The 11618-nt window shown below is 41.1% G+C and overlaps 1 protein-coding gene across 1 annotated transcript; it reads left to right on the top strand.

Moving 5' to 3' along the window:
* The first annotated feature begins 6702 nt into the window (after positions 1-6702).
* LOC142933588 (RNA guanine-N7 methyltransferase activating subunit-like) lies at positions 6703-8344 on the top strand. The gene is made up of 3 exons (XM_076077731.1): positions 6703-6815; positions 7057-7221; positions 7581-8344. Exons 2-3 carry the CDS (start codon positions 7058-7060, stop codon positions 7798-7800), a joined length of 384 nt encoding a protein of 127 aa, XP_075933846.1. The 5' UTR covers positions 6703-6815; position 7057; the 3' UTR covers positions 7801-8344.
* The last annotated feature ends 3274 nt before the right edge of the window (positions 8345-11618 follow it).

Genomic DNA, 11618 nt, shown 5'->3' with positions numbered 1-11618 from the left:
GAAGAAAAGTGTTGCAAAAGGCTGCCGTGTCTAAATAATTGCACGACAATAACTTTGAGCAGCAATATCGTGAGTGATGCACAACTAAGCCCATCGCCTCTTGTTCTCCTAAATCCTTTTGAATGTTCGCTTTATCAATACCTGTGTTTTACCCAAACCCTGTGCTCTCCAGAGATTAAGTGCAGTTTGCGGAGAGAGGGATAATCCTGCTTAAAGACGACATTTTAAGATGATGCAGGATGACACCGTGCCTGGAGAGAAAGTGTGAATAACTCTTTGACTAAGAGTTTGGATGGTGAGTTTAATGCGAGGGGGTTGTGGTCACGTTGCATTTGTGTTCTGCTACAGATCAGGTACAGCGAGTGAGAAAACCACCTCGTCCAAATTCCTGAGTCTAAGAATTTACTCCGGTCTCATTCCCCAAACAAACTTTCCCCATCAATCACAGGCATCTACCTCTCTGTCCAAATGAAAGTGACACATGTGAGCTGTTTAGATTATTGATTAGTGATTGGGTAGTCTGAGGTCAAACACGGAACAGGCTTTGTAGCCTGTTTGACAGAAATCCGCCCTCTCAGCAGCTTCAGATACGTGCAATGCAACATTCTTCACGTTCCTCAGAGAATGAACTGAGGCAGCACATATAATTAGACGAATGGGGATAAATGAGCGTAGTGAGTAAGTGTAGTTTTTTTCTGGCAGTATTGTTAGAGTTGTCAAGTCCCCCTCTGAATGGGTCAGCAGAGCGATAGCATCGACACACCACGTCTGGGTTTTACACCACGTCTGGAGCGTGAAATGAACCGAGAAGGAATAAACTAGTCAGCTGTACATCCAGGTACGATTGGGTGCAGACCCACAGGCATAAAGATATGAATACGCCTGGAACGTTTTAAAAAGGATTTCTTCATTATCGAGACAACTTTACTCTGCCAGTGGTACTTCATGAGGTCATTGGCCCGTTTATAATCCTCCAGAGGCAAAAAGAAAAAGCTGGACAGACACCATCAGTTAAATGCACCACATTATTGCCGGTGACCTGACGTAAACACACTCTGTGCAGCAAACACCCTCATCAACAAACAGCATGCTGATCCAAAGTACAGGCGGTAAACGCACTTCAGGTGCTTAAGTGTCAAATTCCCGATGGCCAAGTTGTCTCAATAAGACAGACACTAAAGCAGGAAAAAAATCATCAGGCTACTTCAAATACTTCAGATAATATTACTAACAAAATATGTAGAAAATGCCGTCCTTGAATCTAAGTGGTCTGACTAATACAAGGAATTTGCATTTCTGTCTGTTCAAAAGAACTTAAGTGATGAACGCTGCATTACTCACTCGTCACATATCTACATTAGGGCGAGGAACACCGAGTTAGAGCCCGTATTCTTCCTCAATTGCTCTACTAGTGCTGACAGCAATAAACTAAGTTACAATTGGCTTTTTCTGTGGCACCAAGTAATAAAAGAACATCTGTGGCACTCTGAGATTTTCTGAATGAAAAGTGTGTTACAAATAAAATGCATTATTATTATTATTATTATTATCTTCCCCCAAATCTTCTCAGAGGGAGAAAATGAGAAATCTGAAAAACATCTGGGCCACAAGGTGCAAAGATCTGGTGACTCTGGCTATATTAAAATAACAAATTAGTGCAGCATTCATTCGTGACCATAAAAGAAAATGTAATAACTTGGATTCTCATTAGCTGGAGTACCCTTGCTCACATCGGATGAACAGAGTTGAGGCTCACTGTCATTTTTACCTGCGAGGCCTGCTGCAGAGCAGAGCAGCCTTATTAGTGAGAGCCGGGTTTGGTCTGAGCGAATGAGCGAAGTATGCAGGAGAGGAGGAGCTCTGTGGGATCATCACTACAACGCCACGATAACCACAAAGCTCTACTAATGACGTCTGAAAGAGCGGGTTTGCCTGAAGTGCAGTAACGTCAAGATCCCTGCTGAATGAGACGAATACTTAATACTGAGATAGCAGAAAGTGGTTAAAAGAGAACGATGACAGCTCTGCAGAATGTTTTTATCTTCTCCTGACATTTACATAAAAAGGAGCATTTGTCTTAACAGCAACGTGAGGTGAATGTTGTTATTTCATCTATCCAAAGGCTAGTTTAAGGTGTAGTACAGAGAGCAACAAGTGTTGGAAGGGAGGGACAACAAAGAGCATCTTAATACTACGGCATTGTTGTTTGTTTGATGTCTTTCATCATTTTATAACATTGTTTTTTTACTTAAATCTCTGCTGTTACCAGAATTACTGATTTCTAACAAGCTTGGGTAAAATACAAAAACGGCAATAAACAAAATAGGACATATAATCCAAGTGTGTTGGTGACTTGGTATTCATGACCGCTTTTCTTAATGATTTAAAATGTTATCGACAATCTCATTGACAGGTACGTCAGATCAAAAACTCAAAAAACTAATTTTCCCTTTTTGGTTTAGCTTCATTCTGTTTGCAGAAAACTATTTATGGCTTTTTAAATGCGTTTTATTGCATTTCGTTTAGTGCTTGAAAGATTAGCTGATGAATCAATTAGTTGACTGACAAAACATTACATCAACAGTTTTAATTTAAGTTAAGCAATTGATCAAGCCAACAGTTGCTGCTTTAGATATTTTACAGACTAAACCAGCGCTTTCAGCTTGTTGAGAGCTGTGAGCAGTTCAACAGAAAAGTGTTGCTTTTCTTCTCAGATCGTTTTTGAGAAGTAGAAAGTATATCACATGAAAAAGGCTGACACAAATTATGCTTTTTCTTTCTCTAAGGTATTTTATAACTGCTGTTGCTAGATTAATCAATAATGAATCCAGCAATTGAAAAAAGGGAATTAGCCTAATTTCATTGTGATCTTATAATTTTTTACTGTATTGTTATACTTTACATTTGTAAAACGTTTTTAATCTTGCTGTCTCATTCATTATTACTACCTATGTTTTGGCAGCAGACAGTATGCTGAACTGTACTTCGTGCCAGTACAGTTCATTAAACTGACAAAGAGACAGAATCCTATGCAACAAAAGGCAGCAGGCCAGATTCAAACCAGCAACCGCAGCAGGTCCTCCACCACCACACTGAGCCTATAGGGTGCAGAGCGCAACATAATCTGAGAGCTCGGAGAAAGAGGAAGTCTCCACAGAAGCACAGCGTGGCAGCAGATGGCCTCTTAGGCCTGAACCATCTGGTGAAGAGACGTCCAATCCGCCGTCAGTATGTCCCCTTTCATTTACCCATGATTCCTAAACAGCGAGACCTGCTTCTGCTCCTCTACTACACCTCCACAACCCTTCAACCGCAGACAGAGAACACACACTCTGATCGGGTTTACAGTCTACCCTCCTACTCGGGCAGCCAAGAGACCCACGACAAAGTCACACGTCACACAGCCTAATCAATGAGTGTTAAGCCTGTCGCTGTCACTCTCTGGCCAGCCAGCAGATTACCATCTATCCATGCGTTAGGGCTGCTCCCAGCGTGGCTTATATGAAATAGCAATGTGCTGATTGCATTGCTCTCTGTGACACTTTTTATCCATTAAGAATGGGCTTTTGGGCAATCTGAGAAGCAGCACTTAAGCTGGGAAACTGTACTGAAAAATCCCTTTCTTTCCTGCTGTTATCAGCATTTCCTCAAGCTCTTTAAATGCATCAACCTTGAACTACATACTGGGCATGCTGCACATATACAATAGTATCATTTGGGATAATACATACAGTAGGCTATTGTGCTTTACAAATCATGTGGAAATGATGTGATCAATAAGAAATGTGTCAAGGTCAATAGTTGATGGATCACATGACCAAAGACCTATGGTAGGAAGGGGATAAAGGAAGATAGATACTGATGTTGTTAATATGTGTGTGTTGTGCAATTTATAGTTAATCTTTAACTTCATTTAGGACCAAAGAGCAAAACGACACCTAAATCCTGCAAAAACTCACTTTTATCTATGTTGACTTGTCACTTAGACACATTGCATCATTACCAAATGTAAGGATGTAATATATTGCACATTAACTCAGTCTTGATTTTCACTTCTGTTTAAGATAAACTGTTTTTTTAAACAAATTTAGAGATGAAATGATTAGAGATGAAACAATTGATTAGTTGGTTGACAATAATAATTGTCAACTATTTTATGTTGTTTTTCAAGAAAAAAAACACTTGAGTTTCTCAATATTGAGATTGTCTTGCTTTCCTTTGCTTATGCAATGAGAGATTTACTTTTTCTTTACTTTTTTTAAAGATTAAAGAGACCCAACTAACCCATAACTAAAATGATTATTGGTTGCTGCCGTAGAAATGATTAGTTGATTAAATGGTTAGTAATTTCTCAACCACAAATGCCAAACATCTGCTCCAGCTTCAAAGCCTATCAGTTTGTGACCCTGTCACATTAGTGAATAAGTGGCCAGATGAAATTTTCCTGGGAGCCATTTGTGACCGCCTTCCCAAAAATTCAGCTGTAAAATGATACTACTGGTTGGCACTGACTGAAAGCCGGACAAAAGCAAACTTGTTGCCGTGTCTCTGCCGGTAGGTGTGACCTCCTGCCTTGCTGCTGCTGGTCCACTGGGCCAGTTTTCATGACATACCACCACCGACTCCTCTACCCAACAAACCTGCTGGGCGAGGATGCCAAACTCCTGAGTGAAGTCAAGACTGATGAACTGGTTTCTTACATGACAGAAAACAAACATGTCTGCTCTGGAGAAACAAGCTCTGTGGCAATCACTGAACAGTAATGCTGCTGATTACTCACATCTTGTTGTGGGTTTTTCATAAATCAATGTTCCTTAATGTTTACATATATTACTCAGGGACAGGTTTGATTCTGAAATCAAAATTAAATTACACTGAGCCGTTATTATTGCAAGTCAAATAACAGCCATGCAAACAGGAGTAGGTTCTCCAGAAATAAAGAATCTGCACTATATGTAGATGTGAAGCGAGTTAGTGATTACATAACTGTGGCATTGAGCCACAGAGTCAACATTCACACACCACAACAGACTTTGGAGGCAAAATAGTGTACTGTACCCTGTACACAACTGTGGGAGTGCACCAATACCTCCACACACACACACACAGAAGTACCATCGCTCCTTATTAGTGGGCAGTGTTGACTCCTCCGTATCATGACCCTCTCAAAACCATATTCCTAAAGACAGATAAGGAGGAGCTGAAGTATTCAAAGAGGAACTAGACCGCTCCACCTAATGTTGTGCTGGAAAATAATAAACACGACCATCATTAGAAATGTGGCATCAAGCCGTTCACACGTGACATCTAAAAATCTCACAGACCGCAAAGACCAGATGAAGTCACCTATTAAATGACCAACATTGCCTTATAATCCGGCTAATGGCTATATGAGTAAATGGGGCTCTTTCTCTGTTACTACGGCAATGATAATCTAATGTATTCAGAGCTTTACAGGTAAACTACAGTTACTTGTGGACATGTTCTGTCGTATTTGCCGCACAAACACATACACACATATATATATATATATATACACACACACACAATATTACTACACACACACACACACACAATATTACTACGTTATTAGCCCGTGCAGGTGTCACGAGCAGCGCTCTGAAGGGCAGCGCTTTCTGGATCACTCACCCCATTGCCGCGGACTTGAGGAACAACTCCTTTTTAATGATATCGGCTCTATTGGCTGCGGGGTCGAGAGGAAAATTGTTGTTGTTTTTAAAAGCGCAGTCAAAGTCCACCGATGATTAGCGGTCCAAAGAGTCCACCAGCTTCGAACAAGTCCTCTTGCTGAAATATGAGAGCGCTTCTTCGTAAACTCGATTCACCGGGCTCTCTCTCTCTCTCTCTCTCTCTCTCTCTCTCTCTCTCTCTCTCTCTCTCTCTCTCTCTCTCTCTCTCTCTCTCTCTCTCTCTCTCTCTCTCTCTCTCTCTCTCTCTCTCTCTCTCTCTCTCTCTCTCTCTCTCTCTCTCTCTCTCTCTCTCTCTCTCTCTCTCTCTCTCTCACAGAACACCGCTCATTTCAGGAAGTTTTTTCTCTTTGCTTGTTTGGTTTTCCTCTTCAGGTATGCGACAAAATAAATCACACTTCCGAGTGGTTCCTTCCTTGCTGTTGTAACACTCGGCGCTCATGCATTAAGTGCATAAAATGTGCCGCTCGCTCGCTGCGCAGAGTTTCTATCTCCCCACCGGGATTGTGTGTCGTGTGAAGGGCGGCAGCAGCAGCGACACGGAGCGGCTTCCACCTGCTCACTGCCACCCACACTCTTCAGACCTGTGGTATGCAGTTTGTCCAAACTGTGGTCCGAAACCACGAATTAATTCAAACAGAAAATGAATTAATACAACATGCTGTCAATAAAGAACCAACAACGACGGCTGGTTTATTGAATCAAAGTGCACTTACATGTTCTAAGCGACAACGATGGCTTTTTTTTTTAGCAGTTGGCACTTTCTCCTCAATTAAGCGATGTAGCGTTGACAGTTGAAGCTCATTTAAATTAGCGCATTAACATCTTCAGGTCAAAATCTGAAGGTCTTATTATCTTTGTTTTAAGGTCGGCCCGACCGTTGGTATAAAGTAACAGACTTTAAACTATTTGATATTAACCCCTGGTCCTGTTTCTAACGGGCAGGTGACAGCTATCAATCAATCACTGGCTGGTGCGCGCGCTATCGGAACAATGAAAATGTGGTCCTCTCTTTCGGGGAAGCATTTCAGCGACGCACTAGTGCAAGAAGTCGGTTCCGGACATGTTAGTTTGTAGCGACACAAGCAACATTCGAGTCGTGTGAAGGTATGTTTTCCAGCGTTAAAATGTTTTTATTGTGCTTTTGTGCTGTAATAATCTTTAGTTAACGCTAGCTAATCTCATTCAGACCATTTTAGTTTGTATTATTCCGCACGAGGGATTTGTCAAGACACATCAGAACACGCATATCCGCCAGTTAACATATTACAACCTGATGCTAGCCGTGTCGTTAGCATTAGCTGTTGTGATATAAAGTGCTTCTGTAGCGTTTCATCTGTCGTTGCAGTATGGCCGAGACCACGGACAACCAGCAGAAGTACGAGGAGTTGTTTGCCAACAGATTTTCATCGGACGATAAAGAATACCAACAGTATCAGAACCGTCCAGCTGACCCCCCACCCATTGTGGAGAACTGGAGGAGTCGTGGAGGTGGAAACAGAGGCAGGGACAGGTAATGGGACTTTAGCCTTCAAACTTGGCCGAGACACCTACTTCATAATCTGTAATCGCTGTATGCATTATGACAATGACGGTATGGTTTGTGATGCTGATGATGGCATCATTATTGATTGTCGTGTATTGTTTTGTCCACTAGCCTGATTTCTTAATTATCATGTTACGGTGGAATCTGGTGTGCTAAATTTGGATAAGACATTAGGGAAACTCTGTGGTCCCAGCTGGATTTACTCTGCAGATATGTTGGCCATTTAGATGTGTGACAGAGTTCCCTGCTGTCTGGTTCCATGTTCCATGTAATGCAAGTATTAGAACCAGTTTCTGGAGCTCAATTGTTGTCTGGTCTCCATCTAGGTACCAGGACCGACGAGGCCGAGGTTGGGGAGGAGACCGGGGTTGGAGAGGAGACCAGCATGGACAGCAACACTGGCATGACAGAGACAGAGACCGGGACAGGGACAGAGACCGGGACAGGGACAGGCACTCCGGGCAGGGAAGTGGTTATCAATCGGGCCCTCCAGGCTACAACCAAGGATATAAATCTCATCAGAGACCACAATATGACCGCTACTGATCTCTACTCTAATCTCTCAGGTGTTGTCAGTGTTTATAGTATTCACAGTCTTACAACTCTCATTGCGATACCATTATGTGGCAATGTTGACCAATTTACGTTTGTTACGGTCATTGCCATAGTCTCATAAGAAAGGACTGAGGAATATATCAATATTAACATTTATCAGCATTTACAGTCAATCATTGTAATTGTGTGGAACTTTTTTTTAATTTTTTATTATTGTTAAAGCTTTTTGTCTGAATTGAAAATGCAATGCAAATGTGTAGTCGGATGTTTTTTCCAGAATTATTTTTGCAATGTGAAGGCAGAAAAGTACAGATCCTGTTTCCAGTATTTGCTTTGTGTTCAAATAACTTTGTGGCTACATCTATACTTGCTTTGGAATTGTAGTATTACAAATGATACAGTACAGTATTGTTGCGGACTGTGAGTCAGAATTTCCTGAGAAAATCTGTTTGTAATGCAGCTTTACTCTTCTGTGTCCCTTCATGTAAGGATACTGATGAACTGAACTGTTTTCATTAAACATGTATTTTCTTAATTCGTTTTTATTTATTTTTTGAAGATTACGGGGCTCAACATCTAACAAAATTGGACGATGTCAGTCGTAGTCAGCACCACACTGTAATTAAATGTGTTAGAACATGTATGTCTTAGAAGTGAGAATTAAGAGTCCCATTCCAAATGTCCAAATAGAAGAGAAGTCCAGTATCGAAGAGAATAACCTGACCGTTGTGTCATCCAAGTAATTTGAGTTTGGGACCCTCTCCGAATCTTAAACTCATTTAAATCAAAATATCTTTTTTCCTAGACGATGTTATTACGCTTGTTTCAAATCTGCAACTTTAGGCTCAGAAATGAAGAATATACTGAAGTCACCAGTCCCAGCCTTTAATGTTAGTCTAATGAATGGCACATTAAACCAAATGGCCTGAACAACTGCACTGTGTGTAAAGGGAAAGCAGCATTCACAGTAAATGGCTCAGCACAAGCCCCAGACCAATAGTTCACACTGAAAAGCAACTGACTTATTTATATGCATCATTAATACATTATTGCTACATGCATCATTGGCTATGGCATATGTAGCTCATTGCCTAAAGATGTCAGTGTTTGTCAGCGTCAGTCCTTTCACAGCAAATCTTAAATTAAGTAACAAATGGTGACTTTGGTCCACTTCACTGATCCACAACACAAGCAGACCCACTGCTTGTTTTATCGCTGCCTGAATGCAATTCTGTGGTTTCTATTTATGGCTGTGGCGAAGACAGGGTTAACAGTTCATTCAGACTTCAGCAGCTCAATCAGCTGTGATGATAAGGGAGGGAGGAGGTTAGGGAGAAAGTGTGTGTGTGTGTGGGGGATGTGCTAAAACTGGCACACAGCGAGGAAGGCTGTCATCACCACTGTAATCAGTTTAGATTAGAGAGACTTCACCCCAGATTGCTGCGTCTTCACAGAGCAGGGATTTGCTGGACAGAGACGGTTAAAGTGAAACCGATTTATTGGCAAAGAAATATCAAAATGTAACTGTTGTGCTTTGGAGGCACAGAAAATTAATAGATTAGTGTCCAGGAAACAAATACGTGACATGTATTTAATGGATTGTTGTAAAATTTGGTACAGACATTCAAGTCGCCCCACAGGATGAATTGTAACCCCTTTGGTGATTCCCTAACTGTTCATTGAGCACTTTTCATCAAGTCAAACGTTGAATTTTTCCACTTTACTTGGTTTTATGTCCAAATATCTGCAAAAATGATGCAACTCCCACCAGCCTCAGCGGTATTTTTTGTTTAGTGCTAATTGGCAAAGCTGGTTCCTTTGTAAAGTTCACCAAAACTAATCCTGAGGTCGACATGTTAATCTGGTCCTTTAGGGTGCCACAGAGCAGTATGCACTCTTCATTCATTCATCTCGTTAATTAAGCATTTGGATTTGAGGGTAAGTACATTTTGTTATTATCAGCACTACAACATTGTTATACAGTTCAGGGTTCGTTCGACTACCTGCTTTCAGCGCCCCCTATAATCAAATCCATACATTTTAACTACAGTAATAAGCTGTTAATGCAAAGTGAGGCGGGGAGAGCGTCAGAGATGAAAAACAATAGAGAGAGCCACAGTGAGGGACCAGAGTCTCCTCGGTCTGCTCTGCCGGGCTGTCAGGCTTCATGTGGCCTGTTTGGGACGATGCAATGTGACAGCAATGGGGACAGAGTGCTGGGGGCCATGTCCTTGATGATGAACTCATCCACTACAATCATCACTCTATCTCCCCCCCTTTTGTGTGTGCATATAGAAACACCACAACCTCCCCACCAACACACACACAAACACACACCACATCCCTCCCAGCCCCTGCAGCACTCGGCGACCTACATCTGGTGTTGGAGAGTGCATGGGGCTAAGGTTGGCCCAGGCCAGACAGTGGGGAGTGTTCACGTAGCGTGTGACGTGTGTGAACGGCGGAGAAGTCTTTCTGTTGAAATAAACGCCCCCAGCTTTGTACCGTACAGAGCTCTGCACAGTTGCGCCCCGTCACATGAACACACACGTGCGGATATAGAGAGCAAGCGCTGATAACATGCACTTAGACCTTAATGATTGTTGCTGCAGATTAGGTTTGATGGAAACTTGTCCCTTGCTCATCCAACTGCGTGCTCTATAAGTTAATCATGCAGCTGCTCAGGTCATCCATTTAAAGACAGTGGACTCTGCTGCCGAGGGAAGCTTGTTAGTCTGATTAAATCTCGTGCTATCTCCACAGAAGGAAGTATTCAGATCCTTTTCTTAAGGACAAGTACCGATACAACAACGGGAAAAAATACTGTATTGCAAGTAGGAGTGTACTCAGAGTCATATTTATATAAAAGTACAAGTATTATCCATAAAAATGTGCTTAAATTATCAAAAATAAAAGTATCCGTAATCGTTTTAACTACTTTATTAACAGGTAGTTACGTCCAGTGGTCACCAAACTGGGGGTCAGGCCCCTTGAAAGGGTCACAAGACACCTGAGGGGTTGTGAGATAATTATAATGGGAGAGGAAATAAGAAAAACAAAGTTCTGCTACACAAATTTGATTACTCTTGTGCCTTAAACAGTTATTTAAATGAAACCATGTGTTTAGCGGACAAATCACTTTTTGGTGGAACTGCTAGCATTATGGAAATGTAGTTTCCATTCTTCAGACTGCTCTGTGCCTATTGCCAACAAGGCTGCAATTAGGACTTCCGGATGACGAGCATCAACCCCCTGCAGAGCATTCCCTTTGAATAGAACAATTGTTCCTTTTTAATTAAAACTACTGGCTCAAAATAGGTAACTCAAGGAATAATGTTCATGTTACCATGGTGTCTCAGGTAAGTAAACCACCTGATCATACCTTCCTTTGTGCTAAAGGAGGTCTGAACTTAGACTGACTTTACTCAGTCTTAATAATGAAAAGAAAAACATTTACCCACTATCTCATTATTTTGATGTATCTCATCATAATATTTTTTATTTATTTTTTATTATCCGAGCGTAAACGGGATCAAAAAGTATTAAATAGAAAAATGAAAAAAAAAATAATGAACAGACAGATAAGTAACTTCAACACTGCAAAAGTTCAAATTGAGGAGGGTTGACAATGTTCTGACATATAGACAATCGATCTCTTATAACCTCAAAGGAAAATAGATTATTCAAAAAATAGATATTTTTCAAAAGAGTAGTAGTAGATGACAATTTTATCAATTAACATTTAGGAAATATGTAAATTGTATAACAAGCTATGTTGTGTATTCAATTTCTGTCTACCAGGTGTACAT

Source organism: Anarhichas minor, unplaced genomic scaffold (assembly GCF_050575085.1).
Source record: "Anarhichas minor isolate MPS153535 unplaced genomic scaffold, ASM5057508v1 ptg000062l, whole genome shotgun sequence".
In the NCBI taxonomy this organism is placed as follows: domain Eukaryota; kingdom Metazoa; phylum Chordata; class Actinopteri; order Perciformes; family Anarhichadidae; genus Anarhichas; species Anarhichas minor.
The sequence above is the reverse complement of the archived record's forward strand: the minus strand, read 5'-3'. Positions and strand labels throughout refer to the sequence as shown.

What these genes read in the sequence shown, in the direction of transcription:
- LOC142933588 (XM_076077731.1), top strand. Translation starts at nt 7,058, where the DNA reads ATGGCCGAGACCACGGACAACCAGCAGAAGTACGAGGAGTTGTTTGCC. An exon ending in GGAAACAGAGGCAGGGACAG is followed by an intron (nt 7,222 to 7,580) that starts GTAATGGGACTT and finishes GTCTCCATCTAG; the next exon opens with GTACCAGGACCGACGAGGCC.